The sequence below is a fragment of the Terrapene carolina genome, unplaced genomic scaffold (assembly GCF_002925995.2).
Source record: "Terrapene carolina triunguis isolate 2854851 unplaced genomic scaffold, T_m_triunguis-2.0 Scaffold96, whole genome shotgun sequence".
Taxonomy (NCBI): Eukaryota; Metazoa; Chordata; order Testudines; family Emydidae; genus Terrapene; species Terrapene triunguis.
Window position 1 is genome coordinate 29,478,258 of NW_020664447.1, and position 27,804 is coordinate 29,506,061.

Genomic DNA, 27,804 nt, shown 5'->3' on the forward strand with positions numbered 1-27,804 from the left:
TAACCACTTTGCAAAAACGTGCAGGTTAAAAGTGGAATTTGAGGTTTCCTCTAGGGCAGTGTTTCTCAACCTGCAGCCCAATCAGCACAGAGCTGCGGCCCATGTGACATCCTCAGGGCCATACAGATAGTATTGGATGCTGCCCACAATGGTAAATAGGTTGAGAACGAGAATGAGCTATTCATAAATACAACTAAGAAAGGAACCTTGCACCCGGAAGAATGGCTACTAAAAATATGCACAAATGGCCTACTTGGAATGTACAAAAGCACCCCAGGAGCATAAGTGAAAGCAATGATAGAAATGGCAATAGAGAGGTTTAAAGGAAGTGTACAGCTTGAAAAGTCAAAGGTGACATAAGGCTGTCAACTCCAGTTCCGGTCCTGGGGGAGTTAAGAGGCAAGACACTAAAACAAGAGTTTGTAGTAGTTCGTTGAAGAAAGCAACCAGGTGTTTATTTCTGCACATGAGATGTTTGGCTTGACCAAGGGTGTTAGGGTGACCAGACAGCAAATGTGAAAAATCGGGACAGGGGGTGGGGGGTAATAGGAGCCTATATAAAAAAAAAGACCCAAAAATCGGGACTGTCCCTGTAAAATCGGGACATCTAGTCACCCTAAAAGGTGTATGCCATAGGGAATTAGAATAACAGGTATTAAACTTGAACCGGATGTGAAAAAGCACTAACTGCATCACATGAAGATGTGATCCCAGAAGTGGTGTCTCCTGGTGACATAGATAGTTACAGGCGGTCAGGAGTCTGTTATACATGCCAGCAGATAAGTTCTTACAGAAACCAGAGAAAAAGTTGCAGAACATGACAGACAGCATCATTCATAGAACAGGAGAATCAACAGACAGGGTTCACTCCTTGGTAACTGTTGAGTGAAAAGGGAGGCTTGGTGTTGACCCAAGGAGCTGAACAAGAACATCACAAGGGGAGGTTACATTTGCCACAAGGAGAAAAACATTTGCTGAGATGGCAGGAACCAAATTCTTTAGCAAATTGGATGCATCAGCAGGATTTTGGCAGATACTTTGGACATAAAGCTTTGAGATTTACACTTTCAATGTACCATTTGCCTGCCTTGTGAGGTTGCCTTTCAGAATATATTTGGCACCAGGAAGTATTTCTCTGCACAGTGTCCAAGATGCAGGAATGTCTCTCAGGAGCGAAAATGTACATTTATGCTATCATAATTGGGGGAGCTCCACTACTGAACTTCAGGGACAACTGCAGAGGTGACTGGAAACCACAAGAAGAAACAACCAATAGGGCCCAACTGTCCATTTTGAGTTACTGAAATCACCTATTGAACAGAGAAGTGGACCACAAAAAGTGACAGATTCTCAAGATTCAAGCACTAGTGAATATGCAGAGACCCAAAGATAAAGGCATTCTGAGACTGCAAGGCATCTAGACTTAGATCTGTAAGCTTGTATCCACCTATGCAGCTCAAACAACTCACCTAAGAAAATGCCGTCACACAGATATAGAATGGATCTGGATGTTGGAGTATGACAGAGTTAAAGGATTTGTAATATGTACTGACTTCAGTACTAGTGCTGTAATGCTTCAACACAGAAGAGTTCAAACACTCAACAGATGTTTCAAAAGGAGCCGTGGGACTGACGGCTGCCTGTCACATATGCTGCAAGAGCTATGACAGTGTCAGAGAACTTGCAAATCAAAAGATGCTAGGCCTTGTGTATGCCTTTACAAAGTCTCATGTCTTTCTATGGCTGTATCTTTCAAACCTGAAATGGACCATAAAGAAATGACTGTGATACATAAAAGGATGTGGAGAAGCACAGTCAAGAATATAGCAGTTACTGGCATTGTCAAGTAGTGGCATATGCACTATCAAGAGGGGGGAGGGATAGCTCAGTGGTTTGAGCATTGGCCTGCTAAACCCAGGGTTGTGAGTTTAATTCTTGAGGGGGCCACTTAGGGATCTGGGGCAAAATCAGTACTTGGTCCTGCTAGTGAAGGCAGGGGGCTGGACTCGATGACCTTTCAAGGTCCCTTCCAGTTCTAGGAGATAGGATATCCATTTAAAAAAAAAAAGACCACATGCTCCACTTGCTGACCCATGAGGTGACCTGGAACAAGCCATGATAGTCCATCTGAACCTGATGATAAAAGCCTCAGGCTGTATCACTAAGAATATGGGATGAACTAGAAAGAGGAAAACCGACTAAGGATGAAATACTATGAGGAGTAATACAAGCTATAGGTAATGGATGGCGAAATCCACACCTCTCTCGCCCTCCCATTCCCAACATACAGGTGAGCCTGCAGAGAAAGGTACCATTCCACAAGTCATTCCCTCCAGTGGTGGGAGGAAACAGTTGGAAAAAATAGAGGAAATACTCCTGGGAATGACTAAGCCAAGAAGAGCGGGAGAAGTCATATTCTATCTAGAGAGAACAGTGACGTTGACAAAATGGTGAGTGTGTGTGAAACCTGCTGGAAGTACAGAGATGTACAACAGAGAGAACAGAGGACACAGTCTGAATTAGATTTGTTTGTTCTGGAAAAAAACATGATGACCTTATCATAGACTATTTTAGCAACTTTCCCAAAGCTGGACACTTAAACGTATCACAACTTCAATGCAATTCGGCTCAGTCCCATTAAATCAATGTTTGCGTATCAGGGAATTCCATAAAATGCCATGGTCTGTAGTAATGGACAGAGGACCTCAAGAATAGGGAATTTGTGTTGAAATTCAGAAGTTTCTGCAAAGATAGGGATGGATTAGCAGAATGTACAGTGAAGGACTCGCTCAGAAAAGCAATTGATGCAAGAACAGAGCCATCTTTAGCTCTGTTCAGCTACAGAGCAACACCTCTGCAATGTGAAAAACCACCAGCAAAACTTTTGTATAATAGACATGGCCTATTACCAGACACCAGGCGTAACCAAAGGATGGCAAATAACTGATTTTCAGAAAATAGGTCAAACAAGTTAAAACCAATAGAAAATTATTAAAGAGGAGGAAGACCCTTATCATAGTTCTTTTGTTTTTAAATACTCAAAGACTATGTTTGAATTTTAAAAGATAGTTAGTGGCCAGCAAAGGCTGCAGTGATTAAAGGAATGTCATCTCATTCATATTTCATGATCAACAGAAAGTGAAAGCATTTTGCTCAGATGTCCTCTAAGGTACCTGAGAATGTGGCTGAGAGAGCAGCCAACAGAGTGAGAGCAGATACACTGTCTGTACAATAACTGGCATGGATCGATCCTGTTCTGGACTACATGAAAAAGTCTGAACAAGCCATTGAAGAAATGGAAGGACATTTTGCTTTATGGTACCTCTGGAAGACTCCTGAAATTGTCAAAAAGATTGTCTGAGACCTGTTGATAGCATAACTATATGTAAAAAGTTGATAATCCCTCTACTTATTAGAATTCGTTCAAGCAGGAAATTTAGGACAAAATTGTAAAGGGCAGGCCTGCTACAAAGGGTTAAGCTTCAGCAAGGAGTATTATAATTGCCATCCCTCCTGCAGAATGCTATCCAGAGCCACACGGCCTGTTGACTCATGCACAGAGATGGAGAACCAGTTGCAGAGGCTGAGGCAGGAAATATAGCCAGGCTAGAGTACAGTAACAGCAATCCTGTTTACTGCATATGGGTTTTGACTTGTTTGTTAAATAAATAGGTTGCCCTAAACCTGTCTCAGTCATCGCTGAATACTAGGTCCCCCTGCCTCGGAGATGGGCATCTCTGGGTCTAAGTGGTGGCCCAGCCTTTGAAAAATTCGCGGCAAACTAACTGCTTCAACTAGGGTTGCCAATCCTCCCGGTTTTGCCGGAGTCTCCTGGGCTCTATCTCCCGGAGGCTACTGAAGCCAATCTGAGAGAATTTACACGCTAAAAGTCTGCAGTGCAGCAGGGCTAAGGCAGGCTCCCTACCTGCCCTGGCTCTGCGCCGCTCCCGGAAGTGGCTGGCATGTCCCTGTGGCCCCTTGGGGGAGGTGGGGGGGGGCAGTGGGTCTCTGCGCGCTGCCCGCACCCCGAGTGCCGATTCCGCAGCTCCCATTGGCTGGGATTTTAAGATTTTCAGAAGTGCTGAGCAGCTACATCTCCCCTTGACTTCAGCTTGACTTCAGCTGCAGTTGAAAATGTTGCCCTTTTGTTTCTATCATAATGCCTTTGAGAAGCAAAGCTCTACTCCCCCTGTCTCCCACCAATCTTCTCCTTATGATAATGTAGTTCTTGGAAATGCCCTGCAGGTGGCAGCGAAGGCCATGAGCAACAGGTTGAAGGGGACCCTGGATATCTCAGCAGGCCCAGGATGGGGCTGGTTAGTACCGCTAGTATCATTCATAGGGCCATTGTGCCAGTACAGCTGATGCTGGGGTGGTGAGTAGAGCATGCAGTTGCCTTTCTCAGGCTGCTGGGAATTACACAGGGGGAGGAATCGGGGTAAAGCCTGGCTTAACATATTAGAAGGAATTACAGCTCTGCCATTTTGGAGCTGCTCAGCATTTCCTGCATAAATCCCATTTTATATAAAAATAAGCTGGAAAAATTGGTGCAGCTGCAGGCTTTGTCCCTGTTTTTTTCCACTATACCCTAGCCCCTTCCAACTTGCAGGGCCACTGGTCACAGCTACCATCCTTATGGCCTTGAAGAAGCAGGCAGCAGCCCAGGGCCTAGGGGATGTGGATACCTATTCACAAGGTTGCAGGGCAGGGGCATTTACAGTTTTACAGACCAGTTAGCTGTGGGGCCTGTCTTTGTGCAGCACCCTGCTAATTTACACTAAGTCTCCACTTCACTTGCAAGAACCCCTCTCTCTGAGGCTGCAAGCAGCAGCATCACCTGTCTGTCTCCCCTGCTGCCTTAGGCCCCAAGCCAGTAGTGATCACCATGACTGCGCAGAGTCCCACAGACTTCAGCAGGGCACCACACAGGTGCATCTGCCTGTGTGGATCCAGTTGCAGGATTGGGGCCTTAGTACTGATGGATGCTGGCTCTCTCATACGTGCTTGCTCACACACCCATATGCTCTTGTTTGGACTCAGTGGTCTCATGATCCGTGCTGCTCCTCACCGGTTTGGAGGCGAATCCCTCTGTACATGGAAGTGAAGGTAGTGGAAAGGCCAAGTCTAGAGTACAGTTCAAGGATCAGTGATGCTCTCCTGTTTGCAGTGTTATGGGGAGGAACCTTGAATGGCTGTGGGAACAGAATCCTCCCAGTGGCTCCTGGTGTAGTTTGTGCCAATGCTGTACTGGGCCTTGTAGATTAGGACTGAAACTTTGCATGTAGGCTGGTTTTCAATGGGAGGCCAGAGTGATGTGCTCTCTGCAGGTGCTCACATACTCCCTGCCAGGACCTGATTACAGGAAGCTGAGTTTCTCTGGTAACAGCTACCAACAGCACAGACATTGGGGCCAAAGGCTCATCTTAGGTGTGTGTGATGGCAGCAGCTACTGCTGGCAGAATTTTATGGGCGGTTGTATTTGGATCCTGGCAGAGACATGAAAGGCGAGAGGGATTGACATATGAAGCAAGATGGAGTTGATGTTCATGGGGAGACGGAAGCACGTCAAAAAAATCCACTGCCACTATCATGCCTCCCTGTATCCCAGGCGGCTGCTCTGAGGATGTCAGGTCTGCCTACAGCCTTGGAGTCCTGCTGGATTCACGGCTGGCATTCTTTGTGTAAAATGCTCTCTCCTACTTCTGCCTGTTCGGGAGATTTCAGCCCATCCTGCTGGCCACAGGGACCCACCAATGTATGACCTCAAGGCTTGATTATTGCAACACACACTACAGGAATTAAACCATTTATTTTAAGCAGCTCCACCTCGTTCAAAATGCATCCACCTGCTTACCCAGCAGCACAGGCCGCTGAGAACTCATCATTTCAGTGCCCTAACCCTACTTCAGCAGCCCCATTGGATGCTCAGTTCAGTTCAAGGTTTCAATCCAGTTCAGACTAGCCATTATTCCCTGAGATCATGCTGGTACGTGGCAGCTACGGTCCTCTGGAGAGTGGAATTGTCAATCCCAAGAGTGAGACCTGCAGTCAAAGGGATCAGAGCTCTTTCTGTAGCTGTGGGACTCGCTCCTGGAAGGGATCAGAAGAACTAGGAGTCTTGGTGCCTTCTGAGCAGAATGAACTTGGCATCTGCACAAATAAAGGATGATTAAAAAGAGAATCCAACCAACTGGGACACAGAAACCAAGACAGACTGTATTTATAGTTCTGGGGTGTTCTAAGGCACTCTGATGCCCTGATGATTGGCACCAATATTGATACCAAGACAGAAAACAAGAACAAGCTCAATCTGTCCAATTTGACTATATAACAATCAGGAGAGCGGGGAGCTCATAGTTTACAAGTGCTTTGAAGGGTGTAAGCATCCAGGAAGGAGAGTGTCACAGGGTGACTGGTCCCAGTAAATGAAGTATGTCAAGTGCCTCCTGTGCCAACACAGGTGCTCCCACTGGCCAATTAAGAGGGTGGGGGCAGCCCCTGGGGGCTATAATGGACTGGGGGATACCCAGTGATGAAGAGAGATCTAGCAAAAGAGAGACCTGGCAGGGGGTGGAGTCCCAGTAAGTCAGAGAAGACTGGCTCAGTCAAGAAGGGCAGGGGAGAGCTACCAGGGGACTGGGGGAGTCCTGGAAAGAAGCAGGTGTTTCCTGGGAGAAGGCTGAAGTCAGGAGAGCAGCAAGAAGGGTTTGCTGGCTGGCATACCCAAGCCAGAGCCAGAAGGCTGACGGGAGGGGAGCAGCAGAGGAACTTACCTGTTGGCATCTCCTGGGCCAGAGAGCTGGACCCAGAGGAACCATGAGAAGGCCGGGGGAGTGAAGGCTGCTCCCAGCAGAGAGGCTATGGGGGTTCATGCTGGGAAGCGGGGGGGGGGGGCGGGGTTTGCACTCCAGTTGGAAGGGCTGGAGTGGCTGTCCTGGTACAACGGCAGGAGAGGACTGCCCTGGAGAGCCAGGATGTGGTGAGGGATGCTGAGGCTGTGCTGGAAACCCATGGTGTGGGGAGGGATGTGAGGGCTGCCTGTGGGATTATGCTGGGGAAGATCTGCACTGTGGCTATGGGACTTCTGTTATGGTTTCTGTACATGGGACTTCCATAATAAATGAACCTCACGGGGCAATGTTTATACTTGGGAAGACTGGGCAGTATTTCTGGGGACTCAGAAGGAGGGAAACTGAGGCAGATGCACTTATTGTGCTGTGGCCTACAGCATGAGGATGCTCAGGGCAGGGCTGCCCTTCTGACAGAGAGGAACTATTTCTATATCAATGTATGCACAATAGATGTAGGTATCTACCCTGGGCCAAGCTACCCGTGCTAAGATTTAAAATCCAATTCTTATCGTGTACAACCACATCAGTTTCACCAAAGAGACAATGGAAAAATTCGACCACCTACAGTCCAAAAGCTGAAAACAGGCTTTGCTGCCTCCCGTGCAGATTTGGGCTCTTTAACAGGATAAGTAAAGGTATAGCTGGCAGAATGGGGTGACATGGAGAAGGGAAACTCTCAGGAGATACTCCCTGGCAGTGAAATGCATGAGTCTGTGGAACAGTCTCCCAGGGGAAGGGTTGGCAGTGTGATCACTTGGGACTTTTAAAGCTAGACTGGGATAGAGTCTTGGAGAATTGATTGTAGGAACCAGTCCTGCCTTGGCCCTGGGAGGAGGAGCTGCTGGATTAACAGGATCTTTCTGCTGCCTGTGATTCTCTGTGGAGTGACTGAGGGACTGATTTTCAAACTGTGTGTTTCTGGTGTAACCTGTGTTTCTCATGGTATCAGCCAGTGCAATCTTAGTGCCCCTGTGTCTCTCCCTCCCTGCCGATGGCACTTACAATGCCGCCGCTTGTTATGAACCAGGGAATAGCCATGTTGCTGCAATTTTAGCTGCAGTGTCTGGGCAGGGAGCTGAAGCGGTTGGGTTAATAAAGAAGCCGTGTTGGTGCCCTGTGCCTGCGGTGGGGGAATATGGAAACCTTTGCTTTTAGCTGCTCTTGGAGACTTGCATATTTTTTCCTGTCCCCTTAAAAATAAAAGGCAGCTCAGCACAGACTTGCTGCTGCTGCTGCATCCCAGCTCTGGCTCCCTCCCTCCTTCTTCCCTCAGGGGCTGATGTGATGTGATGCGACTGCCCGACCTTCCCTCCCACTCTCATGATTCTGTCTCTTAATCCTCCCAGAGCCATGTGAGCCTGCAGACCAATAGCGGCCTGGGGGTGGGCGGCGGGGAGGCGAGCCGGCTCCAGGCAGAGATGCTTCAGCTGGACCTGATCGATGCTGCCGGGGAGACCTCTGCCGAAGAGGAAACCGCCCCAGAGCCACTCAAGAAGGAGCCCCCGCCGGTAACCATGGACACCTACAGACCCAAGCGGCCCACAACTCTCAACCTCTTCCCACAGGTGCCTCGGACCCAGGTAAGTCTGGACTGGAGCATGTCCAGGGGACGAGGGGCCCAGAACCTAGGGTGATGATGGGTGCATTTAAAAGCCCCCTCTCTCTTTGCCTGTCCCCTGGGAGTGCAGGGAGGATTCCCAACCTCCTGATGGTCCCAGATGCCAGTCATCTCCTTGGGGCCTCAAGCAAGCTCAGCAGTGGCAGTAGCAATTGGGGAGGTGAGAGCTGCTGAGTGGTATTGGGCCAAGCTCCAGTCTATGTAACTCAGCCCCTGGTGTGGGGTGAGGAGGGGGTTAATCCCTTTTCCAGAGGCTTTTGTTTGGGATGACACAGCTCGGCTGGTGAATGGAAGCGGCTGAAACCATGAGAGTGACGTGGAGGCAGAAAGTGTGTGTGTGGGGGGAGGGGGGGGTTGAAATCTTCTCCCTTGCTTTTGGGTTGGAGGCGTTGAATGGCTGGGGAGTCACACTTCCCTCTCCTCTGAGATCACTCGTTAACACCCAGATAATTAGGTGAGGCTTGGAGGGATACGGTGTCCCCTGCCGAGATTCCCAGCCAGCATTCCAAGACGGCAGCACCAGGACGCTGGCCTGGCAGAGATGCTCAGCCAGGGCCTTCTGCCCTGGGTATTGTGGGGTTGTCCAGGGTCACTTTGTCCTACTGACCCCTAGAAATCATTGTCTGGAGGGCGGGAGGCAGTGTTGGGTCTGGGTGAGTCACCACAGGATGGTGACAGAGGCCTGGTGGGGCACTGGTCAGGTAGGGAGTGGAGGGGCAGGAGCAAAGAGTCAGCCTCCGGGGCGATGAGGAGTCTGAGAGGAGGTAGATGGGGCGTAGCCATGGCAAGTCAGTCTGGTGATGGAGAAGGGGTTGTGGGTTTTGGGGGCTAGAAGAGTCTGAGGAGGCTGGATTTGAGGTGGAGCAGCTTTGGGAGGCCACAGGGAAGAGCTTCAGTAAATGAGGCATGAAGTGACAAATTTATGAATGAGCCATTGAGCAGAGTGTGCTGGGCCAGAGGGGTGGGAGGGGAAGTCTTCCAGGAGGACACGCAGGACAAAGCAGTGTGATGGGTACTGGAAAGCTTCCGGTTACAGCAAGGGGATGGATGGTTCAGCTGGAGGCTGTAGCCGGGCTATCTCCCTGCCTGCTCTCAGAGGGAAAGGCAGGGATCAGCCTGGTCAGGATGTGGATGGGAGAGCTCCTAAGTCTGAACATGCAGGGGCTGGTGCAGGTAGTGTGGGTGACTCAGTAGGGGATGCTTGCTGACTCCCATGTCCCAGCACAGTCAGTGCTAGAGGGTATGGTGCTGGTGCTCTCTTCTGAGTGTGATAGGAGCCCAAGTTCCTGACTAGTGGTGCTTCAGGTGATTCCATTCTGTCTCCCTAAATTCCTCCCGCAGTTTCAGCTAGACAGAAGATGCTTCTTCTCTTCCTCTCCTAAGCAACTACCTGCGAGGGGGCTGCATTTCAGTGTTGTGTGCAGTGCTTGTGTGCACTGGCAGGAATCCCTTCACTCATCTGTCTCCTGCAGAGTTTGCAAAGCAGTGCACGGTGCGATACATACGGAAGGCTATTTTTATCATTCTGTTATTGAGAGGTGGCTTCTCTTGCCAAGTAAGAGGATTTTCATCCCGGTGACGTTCAACTGAGGAGAATGAAATGAGAGGCAGGTGTTTCTGTGTATGACAGATGGGGAGGAGTTGGTGGATATGGCGTTGAATTGCATCCACATAAAACTGGCAGCTGATCTTAAATTTCCAGTTGAGGCACTGAGGAGAGGGGAACATGGGAGAGGAGAAGGGGGCCAAGGATAGAGCCCCCCAGCCATAGGGTGGGACAGTTAGGAGCTATCAGTGATGGCAGAGGAGAAGCAGGCTGACATGAGATGACATGGGACTCAGGAAGGTGGGAGACCTTTGCGGGGAAGGTGATGCCAGTGTGGGCAGAAGTGCTGGAAATTGGGGTGGGGGGCTGTGCAGGAGGGAAGGAGGCTTGGAGGAAGTAGGAAGAGGAGGTTTGGCAGCCACAGAATTACAGCAGTTGCCTGCCATTCTGGAGTGAGAGCAAGTAGCAAATCCTTGGCAGAGAGGAAGGGGAGTCAAAGTAGAGATGGAGCAAGCAGAGGGCACCAGACACGGAGCGAGGAGATGAAATCTGGTCTTAGCAGCTCAGAGGAGAGGGCTAGGTCTCTGGAGGGGAATGCCCTGCTGAATCAGGAAGTTTGATCCAGGAAGCAAGTCCCTGGTGAAATTCCAGGGCAATGGCTTTGGGGAGAGACACAGTGGGGATGTCCGAGGGGGGTGTCTGTCTGATTTTCTGTGTGTTGGGGAGAACGGACAGGTGCGGGGCGGGGGGTGTCGGAGCCAGAGGGATGGGAGTGTATGGGGAAAGATGGGCTGGGTGCAGAGACTGAGTGGGTTGGTGGGAATGTGCAGTGGGAGAAGATGGTGCATGGGGGTGGAAGGGAGAGTGGGAGGAGGATGGATAGGACTGGGGGTTAGGATGCGTGTGTGCAGTGTGGCAGGGGTTGGCTGGGGTGGGGAGTGTCCATGTGGCTGAAAGGCCCTATGGAGCTGGCTGACCTCACTAGCTGTTGAATCCTTTATGATGCTGTTTCTCTTCATTGTGCTGCAAATGAGAGCTGAGTCATCTCCCCCAGAATATGGGTTGAAATTTGCCCCAGTTATGTTCCTGTTCCCCCTCTTCATTGGTATATATAGGCAGCTGTGCCTGGCTGCCCTCATAGAGGCTGTGGAGACTACTGTGGGGGGGCCTTTGTCCAGGAAGGGCCTTCACACCTGGCTGGGGGTTGGGGTCTGCCTCCTGGGCTTTTCACTGAGGGAAGACTGTAACTGGAGCCATCTGGGGCTTGATCTCTGGGGGCTGGAAATCTCTTCTCATTTTGGTCTTGTCCAGGAGCAATGCTGGTCTCAGACCTGGCTGGCCAGCATGCCCCCCTCACCCCCTTTGGAGCAGAACTAGGGGAGAGCGGGGTCTCCAGGCCAGTCAGGTTTTCAGGCAGGCTCCTTTCCAAGCAGCTCTTGCTGTCTTTTAAATCAACTGCTCGTGGTCCTGTGCACGTGGAGCTGCCAGATGGACAGACAAGTGCAGAGCCCGAAGTGCCTGGCAGTGACAGCTGGAGCCTGCTGTAATCCTTTCAGGCCCTGAGTCCACAGAACAGGCTTGAGAGAGTAGGAATCTGAGCGTCACATCCTGGCAACACCCATTTTTTCATGTTCTCTGAGTGTATATATCTTCCTACTGTATTTTCCACTGCATGCATCCGATGAAATGGGTTTTAGCCCATGAAAGCTTATGCCCAAATAAATTTTAGTCTCTAAGGTGCCATAAGTACTCCTGTTCTTTTTACTGATACAGACTAACACGGCTGATACTCTGAAACATCCTCGTTGGTGCTGCTGGCACAGGGCAGCCTGGATAGGCACTGACATGGTGGGGCACTGCTGTGCAGAAGCTGGCATTGCTGGCTTCTTGTTATGGCAAAAGGAAAATAAATGTAGAGAGAGCACCCTAGTGAAGAGGGGGTGAAATGTTGGTGCCAGAGGGGAGGGCTGGGTGATGGAAGAGAGAAACAGCTGAATGGCAGGGGAGTGTCTGCCTCTAACGCCAGGATAATACTTCCTCCCAGCTTCTGCTGTTACGTAGAGTAGAGCAAGTGGAAGTGTCCTCCTGACAGAGTGCAGTGAGGGTCACTGTAGGAAGGAGAGATTTCTTCTTAACTTTCACTTCCTCCTCCTTGGATTTGCCATTATAACCTCTTTGTAAGGGGGCAGCAGCCAGCGTTTGCCCTGAAAATACTGTAGTATCAGATTAGTGACTCTAGTCAATGCTTCAAGTCTTCCCCTGGAGTTGGATGAGGCTGGGGGCTGCATGTATAACTCAGAGACTCAGTAGGCTGATTGGGTCAGAAATGCAAACACAAGTTCAGAGTAGTTCTAGTCTGGAAAGGGACTAGGGGTCATTCTACACTGCAGTCACAGCATGTGATTGCAGCTCATGTAGACACACCCAAGCTAGCCTTTATCTTACTAACTCGGATACTGGAGCAGTGAAGCCACGGTAGTGCAGGCTTCAGCATGGGCTAGCTACCCGAATAATTGTCCAGGTGGCTTGTGCAGCCTATGCTGAAGCCTGTGGTGCCACAGCTTCACTGGTCTAGGACCTAAGCTAGCTAGAGTATGTCTACAGAACCTGCAGTCACACCCTGCGATTGCAGTATAGATGTACCCTCTGTACCAATGGCCCTTTCTTTCCCCACAGCCCTGCTCCCCTGCGCGTGTATGTGTATTAGAGTCAGAATTGCTCACTTCAGTGACTAAAACACATTCTTACTGCTCTGTCCTCTTGTTAGCCCTGCAGAACCTACCTGGCTCCGAGAGGGTGGGAGGGTCAATCCTCTCTGCATCAGCAGCGTTTTTGTTCTGTTCTGGTGGCAGAACCTGTATTATGAGTTGCTGTGTGTGACATGGAGAGAGCCCCACTTGGCTCCCAGATCCCAAGGGGAGTGTGTGGCATGGGCAGTTAGGAAGAAAGCCATTCTTTGCAGTCTGGGCCCATGTGATCTGGAGTCGCTATCATGAAATCCAATGATGTCATTTGTTTAGAGTCACTTTTGGGAGCCGAACTGCCCTTGGCACCATTATAGATAAGGGGTGGCTATTGTAAAAGCACATGGCTTCACTGTCAATGAAGAGTGGATGCAGGTCCCAGTGAGAGAGTTACACTGGGGAGGCAGGTTTCAGAGTAGCAGCCGTGGCAGAAGGCCTGCAGGCAAATACCACTGTTCACAACCTCCTCAGCCTCTGTCCATCCTTCCAGCGACACGAGGCTGTCATCTCTCTTCATTCCTTCCTTGTCATAGGTTAGATGGGTGTGGTCAGCAGCACTCCTCCTGTAGCCTGGTACCCTCCCCTCCCCCTGCTTTACCCTGCACACTCACTTCCCGTCTTCTCTCCTTTTTTCGAGCAGACCTGATCTCTTGATGTGGGAAGGCTCTGACTGTGACTCATGTTGCAAACAGGGTAGGAGCTGAAACTGGGCCCCCTAGTGCAGTGTCTCTACCTCTGGGCCTGCAGTGGATCCTGCTGCTGCTTCAGCTGATGGTGAAGCTGGGCAAATTCAGCCTCTGGCAGCCTCTGCTTTTCCCTACGCCCCCAACGATCTCCCCACAAGAGGGTCTCTCAGAGATGCTTGTGGTCCCTGTTGACTTGCCTATGGCTCTCCTTTGCAGTGCTGCCCCTCCCTGGGACTCCACCCACTCCCTAGCTGATCTCTGTCTAGCCTGAAGTGCTGTAAGCATGTCTAAAAAGAGTTTGTCTATCTTAGATCCCCATTACCATAGAATCTGAGCACCCCACACTCCTTAGTGTGTCGGGAAAGCACTCTTCTCCCCACTGTACAGGTGCTAGAGAGATATGACTTATCCAGTGCTACACAGGAAGCCTGTGGAGGAGTCAGGCATTGAACCCAGGTCTCCCAAGTCCTAGGCTAGTGCTCTACCCACTAGACCATCCTTTGGGCCTGTTGGGTGTTGGTGGTGACAGCAGCAAGATGAGCAGGGTAGGGGCTAGGGGTTGGGAACTACATTTACTCCCTTTCCTTATAGCATCTGGCAATAGCTTCCTTTGCGTCCCATTTGGGGCTGATGGCTCTCAACTGATGCCCAGTTCTGCTGCTTCCAGACCCTTCCCCTCACAGCCAAGCTCCCTCTTCCATTTGGGTAGGAAAAGGGGGTTGTGTTTCCTGTTTAAAACCTATCAGTGTTCCCTCCCCTGCACCCAGTGTAGAGACTACAGCCAGGATCTGCTCAGAGCCCTCCTTTAGCATCCCCACCATTAGGAAAGGGAGGGGGCAAAGCCTCATATATTCTTCCAAAGGCAGGGGCTAAGACCATCCGCTGGCTAGAGCACATAGGGGTGTTCCCGGGCTGTGGGATAGACTCCCAGAGCACCTTGGCTATTAGTATCATGGAGTGGCTGTGATCGCCCTAACTACCATCCGGCCCAGGCGCCCATACTTCTTCCTCTCCATGGCCTGCAGTCCCCTCCATCTCTCTGTGGCTAAGTACTGGGCACATCTGGGTGTGTGCTGGGCCCCAGTGAGCTGACATACACTCTGGTGTATGACAGAGTGTGGGGCACCTCAGATCTCCCTCTGGTGCTGCCCAACGGTCCTCAGTGACGGGAGTGCTTCTGACTCCATTTCCCATCATTCTGGGGGAGGATGCTCTGGGGGACGCCTCACTGCAGGGCTGAGCTCAGATGCAGATACCCTGAGATCTGAGGCACTCCAAGGGTCAGGGGAGGGAGGGAAATTGATCGGCCAGCTGCTGGGACCAAACACCTGCTTGATCAGACTCTGAGGGGACACGAGAATATCTGATCATCCCCCATTCAAGCCCTTTGTGGCTCTCTCTCCATTTCCACGATAGTAATCTCAATGCATCCTATCCCTGGGCCACTGTGCAAGCTGCCTGCATTCTCCATGCTGGGTCTGCTGCATCCGATCTCCACTGCAGCCAGGGCTGCCCCTCTGGGCCCAGTGTGCAGGAGCCCTGGCAGAGGTGGTCACTATGGCAGCTTGGCTGGCTGCGATCCCATTCTGACAAGTGACTGGGATCTGCAATGAGGCACATGGGGACACTTAGTTCTTTACACTGGCATGAGCAGGGCTTTTGGGGCTATGTTGGCAGCCTGCACCAGCCCTTCTGGTTCGGGGGGGGGAGGGGTCTCCCCCTTCCTGGGCAGAGGGAGGGAACTGGCAGTCTCTTTATACAGCATGTGCCTTCTCAGAGGCTTCCCATGCCAAGTGCTCTCTGCACTTGGAAAGGGGAATGAGGTGACTATTAGGCAGCTCAGAGACTCAGAGCTAGAAATTCCCTAGCAGATCTGAATCCCTCTCTTTGGGGGAGGCGTAGGAATGTTAGGAGGATCTGCAAACCCTGCTGATGGCAGAGAAAATCCAAAGGGCCCCAGAGACATGACACACACACACGTAGGAACAACTAAGTGAGACTCAGCCTGGGTCAATATAGATCCTGCAGCTGGGGAAAAATAACCCAAAAGCTTGATCCTCAATGGGAGGGGAACCCAGAGGGCAGATTCCTTCCTCCTAGGCTGAGAGAGACTCTGGGGGGATGGGGGAGGGGGGGGAAGCAAACAGGACAGGAGTTTACAATGAGATGGCTGCAAAACACCAGTGATATTCTGGGGGCTGGGTATGCAAAATCCTCAGTCCCAGACTGGGGACTTCAGAGAGACCTCACCTCAGATCCTGCACTCAGTGCTTGGGCCCTCAGTCCCAGAGAGCTCTCATTCTGGGGCTGGAGGGGTCAATTTATGAGACGAGATTAATAAGGCTTTGTCTAGGCTGGCTCGGTGATGACTAAACGTGAAGGGGGAAGGTGATGTTTGCAGGTGGAGGAAGGATGTAAACCCCAAGGAGGGGAAGGAATCTTTAGGGCAGTATACTGAAGTGTAACTAGAGGGGTGGGGTGAGACTAAGAGGGGATATTTTGATTTAACCTCGGGAGATGTCTTGTCACTGAGATGTGGATGGGTCTACAGAGGACGGGGTGGGACACACAATGCTAGATTGGGACAGAGCCCTAGAGAATGTGATGGAGGGTTTAGATGGGCCCAGGGTTAGATAGGCCATGGGTCTGCTCTGGCACAGAAGGGAGAGGGATACCAGACTGGATGGTCAATCTCCCTGTGCTGGACCTTGTTCATTGGGAATATGTCCACACTGCAGCTGGGAGCGAGCCTGCTAACCTGGGTAGACACTCACAGGTGCTAAAAATAGCTGTGTGGACACACGGCACCAACAGAGGCTCGAGCTAGCCACCCAAGCTTGAACCTAGGGTATAGGGTGGCTTGAGCTCTGTTGGCTAGCCTGAGCTTCCACTGGTGCTGCATCGTGCACACTGCTGTTTTTAGCATGCTAGCTCAGGCCCTGCTAGTGTGCTTCTGTCTGCCCAGGCTGGCAGGCTTGCTCCTACCTGCAGTGTAGACCTACCTCAGTGCCCGCCCCTCAGAATTTGTCAGCTAATGCCTGGAAGCAGCTGGTGGGGGTTGTGGGATCTGGCTGCACTCATGGTTTCTCTAGCTCTGCCAGGAACACTCAGGAGTAGCAACTGCAGGATGCTTGATGCCCAGTACCCGCTTGATTCTCTGAATGGCATCTCACTGAGGCCATGTCTCCACTGGGAAAATGCATTAAGTCCCCCTTAGGATTAACCATGACCAGCTACCGTGTTTTAAACACGCCTGCCTTATCCACAGTAAGGGCAAAATTGGGTTGAACATCACATTAGTTCAGACATCATAGTTATGGTGTTTTCTGAAAAGATGCAGTTTCCCAGTGCAGACAAGGCCAGAAAGAGCAGGTCCTGGGACAGGAACCGAACAGAGTGACCTTTGCGGCCCTCATGCCCAGGGTGGAATAGGCAGCGGGGCAGCTATGTTGCCCATGGGGAAAATGTTGGTCCTGGTGATAACACGTCGTTTTTCTCTTGCCTGGCCTGCCGTGATGGGAGTAGAGCGTATGTACCCAGTGCTGGCTGTGCCCTGGAGAGGTGTGGGACACAGCAGAGGAACAACCAGTGTGTGTACATACCGCCTGCCATGCTCACAAGCATTTCTCTTGACCCTCTGTGCCCAATGACACTGAAGGGCCTGTTCTTCCTGTGCCACATACCCAGTGTCTAGAGCTTCTCACGCCAAGCATTGCCAGATGCATGACCTGGCCCCTGGCGCTCCCCAGCCAGGGGGTTAATGTGCCTCTCATTGGTGGGTCAAGTGTGCTAGAATTCATGAGCTCCTCTGGTAACATGGACAGTGAAGATCACAAGTGAATGTGTGCGGGGGGGGGAAAGAGCGTGCAGGTGAGAGACCACATGCACAATGTGTAGATGACAAATCCTAGGTAGGTGCAAGGTTTGCTCGGGATTTTCCTGCCAAAGGAAAACAAAATCTGTGTGGGTCCTTGGAGCGGTGCCCTGAGTGCCACTCTAGGGTTGGGGTACAAAAATCCAGATCAGGTTCCTCATCGTTCGTGGCTCGTTCCCTCCTGTGCCTTGAGTTAGCTCCCAAGCTACTGCCCAGGCTATCCCAGCAGCAGCTGCGGATCTGGGATTAGCTTGTGGATCCCTCTGAGCAGCCAGATCCTCTGATGCACATGGACAATAGTTGGCTGATGTGGAGGAAGGCTGGGGCAGTGGAGCGGTGGGCTGGGGGAGGGACAGGGCATCTTTGTGCCATGCGCTGTTTACTGTTCCAGCTACAAGGCAGCTTTGTTCTTCTCCTTAGGACACTCTGAATAACAACTCTCTAGGGAAAAAGCACAGTTGGCAGGAGCGGGTGTCCCGGTCATCATCCCCCCTGAAAACTGGTGAGTCCAGGCTCTCAGCAGGAGGCTGCTTCTCTCACTCTCTCCGGTTTTCCCCTTCTGTCTCCTGGCAGTTCCTTCAGTGCCTGGATCTCAGAGGAGCAACCGCAGTCCTGCATCCTCCCAGTGCCCCATCCCTTTGGCCTGTGCCCAGTGAGGTGGGTGCTGCGCTTATCCACAGGCTGATGGAGGCACATTCGGACAGCTGGGAGTTGATTCCCCTCTGCCCGCCCCCTTTTACTGGGTACCTGACCCCAGCTGGTAAGGTCCTTCCTTTCCTGGTGTCCTGGGAGCTGGTAGCATTCCAGCTTGGACCAAAAGTGAGAGATGGACTGTCCTCAGACGTTTTTGTAGCAACCTTGGAGCATGAATAGCTCTTCTGGGGGTAGCGAGCAGGAGGCAGAGCCCAGGATAAGCTCCTGTCCCTACTGCGGCCTATGGATATGCAGGAGGGTAATCTGAATATTGTTCAGCTGGCATGGGATGTAGGCTCAGCAGGGAACTCTTCTTGGGCCCATAACCTCAGTCCCAGCCCCTGGGTGGGGGAGCTGGCAGCAGCTGTCAATGCAGATGTTTTGGGTGTGTCCTCACCGTGTATCCCAGCACAGAGTGCTTCTAGGCTGCTTGTGCTCTGGATTTGATGGATGGATGTTGCTCTCTTTTTCTCTCTCCCTCTTGCCCACCCCCCAGGTGAGCAGACCCCCCCCCATGACCACATTTGCCTAAGTGATGAGGTCAATCACCAAAACAGCACAACCTCCACCAAAGATCGGGGCACGTCCACAGAGAGCCCGTGCCGGCGCACGGCCACCACACAGCTCGCCCCTGCCTGTGTTGTGTCCTCCCGGGTGCCTGAGAAGCACCAGGCTGCCGGCCGGCTCCCACCCCACAACCCCAGTGTGGTGGTGGTGACGAGGGGGCCGGAAGCCCACCGGGACCGCATCCGCTACCAGACGGACGTGAGGCTAGAGGCCACCGAGGAGATCTATCTGACACCTGTACAGAAGAACTCGGACCCACTGGAGCCTGAGAAGCCCTTCCTGTCGCAGTCCAGCGAGAACCGCATGTCCATCAGTTCTGACATCGACACCTCCAGCTACCCCGCACTGATGGGGAAGCCCAATCCCTCCATCAGCGAGGAGGACGAGGTGCTGGACTACATGTCCTCGCCCGAGAAGATGAGCCTGCCCAGGACCTCATGCAGCAGCAGCAGCAACGGTGGCTACCGGCATGGGCACAGCCTCCAGAGGGCGTCAGTGAGCTCAGACACCAGTGCCCTCTCTTACGACTCAGTCAAGTACACGCTGGTGGTAGATGAGAATGTGCAGCTGGAATTAGTCAGCCTGAAGCAGTGCTACTCAGGCTACAGCGACGAGAGCGACTCAGCAACCGTCTACGACAACTGCGTCTCCTCGCCCTATGAGTCGGCCATCGGCGAGGAGTATGAGGAGGATGCGCTGAAGCGTGATTCAGTCTGCCTGTCTGAGGACTCCACCCCTGAGGCTGACATCCACTTCTCCAAGAAGTTCCTCAACGTCTTCATGAGTGGCCGGTCGCGTTCCTCTAGTGAGTGCTGAGCCTGGGGGTGGGGGATGGGTGGCAGAGGGCTTTGTAACTGTATTGCAAAGTGATCCTTGTTCCCCCCGACTTCTCCCCCCTCCTGTGGTAACTGGAGTTTTAGTGACCAGTCAGTACATCTGACTGGATACTGCCAGGTCTCCTTTTCGACTGGACTTTCCAGTTGAAAACTGGACACTTGGCAACCCTACCCATGACTCACAAATTGCAGCAACCTCCACTCTTGTAAATGCTCTACAATCTGAACGGTTACTTGCATTGCTTTGAAATTTGGTGTGCCTCATCGGGGTGCAGGGTAGCGTTAGTGAACCACATTTGAGGTCATTTGACAGAGGGGTTCCCAAATTACAGGTTTCCCCCCAAAAAACATGGGTTAACTTCTGCTGCCTTGTACTGTTAAACAGAGAGGCACTAATGACTGGGTGGGTGAATCACAACAGGCCTCTTGATGACTGTGAACCCACCCTTCTATTAACATAACTAAGAACAAGTTAATTACAAGCTCCCACCTAAGACAAAAGGAGTTTTGGACTTGCATTGCATCAATAATTTGATGTCTAGATGTGTGCCAAAAAAAAAAGTTACCTGCATGGTATAACCTGCTTCAAATAGGATATGCAGCCATGTCCCTCTCCCTGCCCTCCAGAAATACCCCTTTGGCCTCTACCAGGGCTTCCTACCTGTGTCCTCAGCTGGTGAACCATCTGTGGTTTGCTGGCTGAGAGTAGTGTACCAGGGATAGGATGGGATTTGTGTAAGTCCCCCACTGGCCACCAGTCATGTCCCCCCAGCTTTTATTTCCCCCTTGGCTTTGCCGCTCATATTATCCCTCCCCCAGAAATACACCCTGTCTCCACTAATGCTGGGTTCATATCCTCTGCCTTCGTGGAGTTCACTGCACGCAAGTCCCGTTCTGATGAACCACAGCCGGTTTGTCAAACAGGGACTTGCAAGCAGGAAGCCTTTACTGGTTCTCCAGCTCTCGGGGACATTAGTGGAGACCGGGGTCATTTATGAGGGGTAGGGCTGGGGTGAGGAATGTGATGACTCCCATCTCATTTCTGGCCTTTGAGGTGCCTGAGGAAATTGCCCACCTTTACCCCACTACAGCTCTGCTGTCCAGTTCACTGGCTGGGATTCAGCAGAGAATCTGAGTACAACTGGGGCCAAGCCCACTTTATGGAGGCCAAACTCTGGTCACTTAATTCTCCTGTGATCTAGTCTCCTCCTGCGACTTCAGTGCAGAGTCCGCCTGTCAGCCAGCAGTTCCTGCATGGCCAGTTCCATAGCGCTCCCCACCTGCCCCATGCAGGAGCTACAAGGGGTTTCCTTTCTCCACTTGATAGTTGCTCAGTGTTACCTATGCAAAAGCAGCTTGTGGGCCTCAGTCCTTTTGTACACAAAGCCACCAGCTCACCTGTCTCTGATTTGGCCCCCTTGAGCAGCCCAAGATGGAATGGGCTCAGGAGAATTGAATTCCCAGTGTCACCCAGGGCAGGGCTGGGGCGTGCTGTGAGGAAGTTGGCTTTGCTGCCTGGGCTGTGCCTGTTTCTAGAGGCCTTTGGGCGTGAGTGCCTTTCACCAGTGTCACACTGAAGGGCTTTCTGGAGCTTTGTGCCAGGCTGAGTTCTCTGGTCCCCAGCTGGGCATGAGGAGAGACACAGTTCTACCAGACACACCTCTCTCCCCTAGCTGGCATTGACATGCCAGTCCTGAATGTAGCACCCCATGCTGGGGATACCACATAAGGGAACCCTGAAGTACATGCCAGGGCACACCTGCTCCCAGAGTGGGTCCTGAGAACAGTCTTCCTCACTCATCCCCCTAGAGACTGTAATGTTCCCCTTTGCATACACAGGTGCGGAATCGTTTGGGCTGTTCTCCTGTATGATCAATGGGGAGGAGCAGGAACAGACTCACCGCGCGGTCTTTAGGTGAGTGTAGACACACCCTACACCCCAGTCCAGTCAGCCTTTCTTCCCAGAGTGCTTGTTCTGCCTCTAGTCCAGAAGATGGGGGAAGGGGGGACTTCCTCACAACAGCTGCTGCTCTGTGCCTGGCTGTACTGAGCCCAGTCCAAACCTCTGCTTCCCTCTCACCAACACGCTTCTGGGGGAGGGGGAGCACCAGTGACCAAACTCTTGTAATTGGCCTGTATCTGTCCCAATTCCAGCTGGTGCACAAGCTAAGCAGTATCAAGCCTGGTCACTACTGGGGTGGGAGACCTCCAAGGAAATCTGGAAGTGCTCTGGGCGATCCAATAGGGCCCCTTTTCAGTGCTGACCTCAAAGCTCCAGGATGGTATTGAGGGCACTGTGCTGTCTGTAGATTATAACCCTCATGGTCATTAGGGATGCTCGAGCTCTTTACTCAAGCCCTGGTGTGCTGGCCAGTTGCAGCTCTGGGGAAGCCATTTTGCCTGTTTCTGTTGGACAGTGTGTGATAAATGTTGCAGTCACATGCAGTATCTTTGGGGCTCGTAGGTATGAAATCTATGAATGGTTTAGGTATGATTGCGTTCCACTCCCCGGGGGAGAGTTACCACAGCTCCAACAGGAACTAAAATCAGTGGGGGGTGATTAAGGCAAGTCATGGAGACTAAACAACTCTAAAGAGATACCATCCTCTGCAGTGGTTTGTATATACTGCTTCAAACTGACTTTTCCAGAGACCAGGAGACACAGAGGGCTTTTGGTATAAAAGGCTGAGCTTGAACTGACTCCGGGCTTTCTTTCTGATCGAGCAAGTGGACAGGACCTTCTGTCCAAGGGGTCCCCAACCCTTTTGGAAGGGTTGGAAAGACTTTGGCCTACTAGGGCACCATATGATTGATGGGTGACTCCTGGTATGGTTAGTGTGTGATTAAATCGGTTTGTTGTTTTTATTATGTTTTCTCTGTAATGCTTTTAACATAAAAATAAATGGGCTTGCTTAGAAAGAGCTATGTGTTAACTTGTAGCTGCTAGCGATGCACTGCTCACAGCCCTTGGGGAGAGACAGCAATGCACAGGCACTGGCCATTAGATAGACTGGCTTGCTGGGGATATCACAGGGTAAGGGCAGGGAGATGTGCAGCCTTAAAATCCCTGGGCAGAAGGGAGTGGGACAAGGGCCCTTTAAATCACTGCTGGAGCCTCAGGCAGTGTGGGCCAGGCACCCCGGATGGGCTGGCTGGGGGATGCTGACCCCAGCCCTGCCCCTTCTGCCTGAGGCCCCGCCCCTTCAGGGGCTTGAGCTGGCCCCCATACCGGTAAGTGTTGAATGTTACTTTCACCCCTGGGTGATGGCTGGAGACCTGGCTGGGTACTCTGGAGTGGACCATGGACAGGGGTTGGGGGGATATACAGTTGCAGTTACCCTGAAAATGTGGCACAGAGGATTCTCCATCTCTCCCTGTCCCTAGCTGCTAGGCAGTGTTGTAGCTGCTAGGCAACCAGTGCTCCTGGTTGGCAAAGTGCTGGTGACTCCCCCCTCAGGTTTGTGCCTCGTCATGCGGATGAGCTGGAGCTGGAGGTGGACGACCCTCTGCTGGTGGAGGTGCAGGCAGAAGATTATTGGTACGAAGCCTACAACATGAGGACAGGCGACCGGGGCATCTTCCCTGCTTACTATGCGATTGAGGTCACCAAGGATCTTGACCACATTACAGGTACTGGGCCCCTCTCTACAGCTCGCATGTTGCCTCCCAATCCTGACCTACAGCATGCCCTTGCTATTCCAGCCTATGGCCTCTCCTGAGCAGAGGCTGCCAGTCTTTCTGGGGTGGAGAGACGATTATGTTGTGCACAAACTTCAGCTAAGAAGTAAATAGAGACCTAGCCAACTTCTGTTCATAGCTCTGTGTCCCAGGACCTCTGCCTGGAACTTTAGGAGAGGTGCATCCCTAGTCCTGGGATGCTATGGGTGTGTGCGTGTTGTGTGGATGCGCACAGATGCTAGGGTGGGGGTGGGGGTGTGCGCGTGTGTGTGCACATGCTTGCACTGATGCTGTGTGTGGGAGGGGGGCAGTATGCACTGATATGGGGAGGGCATTGCACATTCTCATCTGCTTTGCGCTTTATCTTCCAGCCCTGACCAAGAACAGTGACTGGATGGATCAGTTCCGGGTGAAGTTCCTTGGCTCAGTCCAGGTTCCATATCACAAAGGCAATGATGTGCTATGTGCGGCTATGCAGAAGGTACAGCAGCCCCTGAGTCCTGGCCTCCCACGGGGGCAAAGAACCTATATTCCTACCTGCAGAGCAAAGGGCTTTCTGGGAAGATCTGAGAGCAAGGCAATAATTTCCCTGGGGATGGGAGGGGGCCGAGACCTCATTTGGGGGAATGAGGGCAGTAAGTACTCATGTGGTTTGTGGGTGTGATAGTCTGTCCCTTTGTCTCCTCCCAGATCGCCACCACCCGCCGCCTCACTGTGCACTTTAACCCACCCTCCAGCTGCATCCTGGAGATCAATGTGCGAGGAGTCAAGATTGCTGTGAAATCTGATGATTCCAAGGAGCAGAACAAGGTAACAGACCTCCCGACCCTCAGTTCTGCTCACATACATCTCCGGGCTATCCCTGCTTCACCTGATCACGTTCTCAATGCCCAGCATATCACCCTCCAATCACAGCTCCACATTAGCTCATGCCCACTAAAATAAAGACAATATTCTTATAGAAGCCATAAGAGATCCCTGATTTGCACCTCTCCCTGATTGGTTGTTCCTGGACCCCAGAAATGCACCCTGAGGGGTTGAAATGTATATAGTAGGATCCACCCATCCCAAACACAACAGGATCTACTCTCCCAGGGCTGTGGGATCCACCTCCCAGGGCCCTAGATTCAAGTCCAGCCTCCCAGCCCCTGAGGGGAGCAGAATCCCCCTGCCCCCCGGGGCCTAACACTGAGGTCCACCCTCCCAGCCGGTGGGTGCACTACTTCACTGGAATGTTAGTGAGCTGAGCTGCTCTGATAATCTGAGCTGTTTCTAAACCCTTCTGCTGCTATTTTGAGTGCTGCTCTTGGATCTGAGCAGCAAAGCTCTTTAGATGGACATTGGAGGCTTCTGATTAGCGTTCTGCATAAGTAGCCTATGCAGAGCCTACAAGAGGCAGGTGCGGAGCCACATGAGGCCTTTAGGCAAAGCCATTCAGAAAGCCTTCCCAAATGGTGATGCAGTTTCCCTGCTGGAGTAATTCAAGGGTGCCAGGTACTAGCAGCCTGGATTTTACTCAGACTGTATTTAAGGGACACTGTCAACTTGATGATTTTTAAAACTAATATTTAAAAATTCCAGTTTCTAATAGGATCCCTTTAAACAGTCAGGCCTGAGTGATGGATTTAATTCCTGTTATTATTTTGCATTCCCATTGTGCCTAGGAGCCCTGTTCAGGGACCGGGAACCCTTTATGCTGGGTGCTGTACAAAGAGAACAAAAAGATGGTCTCTGCCCCAAAGAGCTTACAAGCTAAATATAAGATGAGACCTCAGATGGACACAGACAGACAGGGGAATACAGGGAAACAATGAGGCAACATTGGTCGGCATGCTAGGCAGTGGTCTCAGCACACCAGGAGCCTAACTGTTGTCACAGCAGAGGAGTTTTAAGGTGGATAATGACTTGAGTTAGTTTTGTGGGTGTTCACGGGGAGCTCCTCCAAATCAGATGGGGCAGCATGGGAGAAAGTGCAAAGGTACTTGTTTGAAAATGTAACAGGTGGGCAATGCAACATTCTGAATGGATGTGAGCAGGGCAAGGTTGCATGAGAGCCTGGAGGAGCGTTTTAGCTGTGGGAAAGGCCCTAGCTTAAGAGATGTTAAATTATATACATACATATAACTGCTTTTCTGCTCCCTGGCTGGGGTTTATAAAGGTCTTTTCAGCAAGGGAAAAACTGACTATACAGGGCAAACAGTGACACTGATGCTAAAAGTGCTCTCAAATGCACAAAGGAAACACAAAGGAACTGAGCAAGAGCTCTGTGTAAGCTCAAAGCTTGTCTCTTTAACCAGAAGTTGGTCCAATATAAGAGATGACCTCACCCACCTTGTCTGTCTCACACACACAAGAAAATGCTATGCTCGCTGTGAATGCTAATAGCTGTCAGTGATGGGAATCATGAGCCTAACCTGTAACAAGAGCAACTATAGTCCTTCCCAGAAGAGACGTGATTTCACAAGTAGACAGTGCCTCTTGCAAGTTCATGCCAGGGAGAGGTTCAAGCTACCAGCTAGAGCCAGGAATCATGCCTACAAATGCTGAGCAAGTTTCCCCCAGCTCTGACAAGGTACCTCAGCCCTCGCTCACAACACCCCCTGATATTCCAGTCCCAGGTGCTGCGCACAGCCCTGCTAATGCACCTCAGTCCTGATATGTTATCCCAGTCCTGGACCCACTTCCCGCAGCCCTGACCATGTCTCCCCAGTCCTGACCTGCAACACCTCGCTGTATTGCAGTCCAGACCTCCGCAAAGCAGTCACCAATTGTGTCAAATTGTATGGAGGTTTGTGATGGGCAGAAATGGGGTCAGGCCAAGAGACACTTTCATGTGGAACCTGATTCTGGATCTCCATGGGTGAGAGATGGGCAGCATGTTACCCTCCTGTGCCCCATAGAGACAGCCCTGTATCACCCTACCAGTTGCAGGCTGAGTCTGACAGCTCTTTTCTCTGTCCCACAGGGTAATAAATGTAGCCACTTTTTCCAGCTGAAGAACATTTCCTTCTGTGGATACCATCCAAAGAACAACAAGTGAGTGCCCACAGGCCCAAGGCTCCATGATCCTGATCCTGGGGGAGAGAGGCCCCCTTTCCTTCTCAGCCTGCTCTCTACTTATAGACTCAGTTGTGTTCCCTGGGAGCAAGGGTGGGAGAGGGGGGCATTCCAGCTGTCATCATCTTCTTCCTCCTCCTCCTCCTCCCTATGGGTTTCCCTTCCCTGTAAATGCTACCCACTTTTCCCTGCAGCTCCAGGCATGGACCAGCCCTGGGAGTTCGATGCTTTCTGCCCCAGGGTCTTGGGAGGGTTAAAAGGTATTTGCAGTGGGTTTCAAAGATGGGACTAGGAAGATGCAGTGAGTGATTGTTATTGGACCAAAGCTGAGTCACTGGACAGTGGAAGGGTTTTTCCTGTTGGGAATTTTCCCCATTTCACTGTGCCCAGGGCTGGGCATTTGCACAAGCGTCACAAGTGACTCTTTGGGGTCCTTCTTTCTTGGGGCTCCCCAGCCCAATTTTGTCCCCCTGCCACCAGAATTAGAGTGGCTGGATCCCAGTGTCCATGCCCTTCCCACCCCTCCGCACTTCCCAAAGGGTAAGTCAGGCCCTGCTGTGAATACTTCCTGGCTCCTGGGCTGTTGCTCTAATGGGGCATACAGCCTGGGCGGTGGGCAGACCTTCCTCTGCAGCACAGCCCTGTGCATGGCCTCCACTCCAGCCTCACCTGCTCTCTTCTCTCCCAGATATTTTGGGTTTATCACCAAGCACCCAGCTGACCACAGATTTGCCTGTCACGTCTTCGTCTCAGAGGAGTCCACCAAGCCGCTTGCAGAGTCTGTAGGGTGAGTCCAGGGTGGGCTGGCGGAGGGGATAGAGTTCTTTCTTCTCTCGGGCAGCAGTTTCTAGTCCCTGCTCCAGGCTCCATTTTCTGCCTTAGTTATGAGACTAGGCTGGGCTGTTCACTGGGGTGCTGCTGCCTTGAATTGTGGTGCTCTCACCTGCTATGGACCATGGGCTGCGGACTGGAGCCGCACAGCTGAGCTGGGAGTGGGGAGCTCTGGTTGGGGCAGCCAGAGAGAGTGAGGATTAGGTTACTTAAACCCCCAAGTATTTTCCATGGCAGTTTGGCGCTGTGTAGAGAAGATCTGGAGGCTGACGTCCTCTAGGGATAGGGGCCAGTTAGAGCAAGACTGCTGTGCAGTGGCTTTGTGACTTAGACACTGGACCGAGAGCCAACAACTGATTTCACAGGAGGCCCCAACCAGCTGAGGCATTGTATGGTGATAACTGTTGCCTTGGGCTGGGTTGGAGCAGGTGCCCTAGAGGTGAAAGGCTCTGGATCCCATTCCCCAATCCCCTGAGCCACATCAGATTGGAGAAATTGCCCAGACAAGTTTGGAACTGCTGCTGTGTGTCGCTGAGTGCCACACAAATGCTCTCAATAGTGACACCACCTGGCTGACCTGAGTCCATAGAAATACATTGTTTTGCCCATAGAATCATAGGGTTGGAAGGGACCTCAGGAGATCATCTAGTTCAACCCCCTGCTCAAAGCAGGATCAATCCCCAACTAAATCCCCAAATGGCCTCCTCAAGGATTGAACTCACAACCCTGGGTTTAGCAGGCCAATGCTCAAACCACTGAGCTATCCCTCCCCCATAGTCCTTCTAGCTACTCAGTGGTGGGGCCTATGGATCTGTGTCCCTGC

General features: G+C 51.7%; 1 protein-coding gene across 1 annotated transcript in view; it reads left to right on the top strand.

Moving 5' to 3' along the window:
- The window catches only part of MAPK8IP1 (mitogen-activated protein kinase 8 interacting protein 1), a 46,230-nt gene that overhangs the window by 17,511 nt on the left and 915 nt on the right, over positions 1–27,804 (top strand). Inside the window, exons 3-11 of the mRNA XM_024214467.1 lie at positions 8,198–8,431; positions 17,740–17,821; positions 18,509–19,384; positions 21,255–21,330; positions 22,873–23,045; positions 23,465–23,574; positions 23,784–23,903; positions 26,059–26,129; positions 26,839–26,937. Of these exons, the coding sequence (XP_024070235.1) occupies positions 8,198–8,431; positions 17,740–17,821; positions 18,509–19,384; positions 21,255–21,330; positions 22,873–23,045; positions 23,465–23,574; positions 23,784–23,903; positions 26,059–26,129; positions 26,839–26,937 (1,841 nt within the window). The remainder of the gene's footprint in view (positions 1–8,197; positions 8,432–17,739; positions 17,822–18,508; positions 19,385–21,254; positions 21,331–22,872; positions 23,046–23,464; positions 23,575–23,783; positions 23,904–26,058; positions 26,130–26,838; positions 26,938–27,804) is intronic.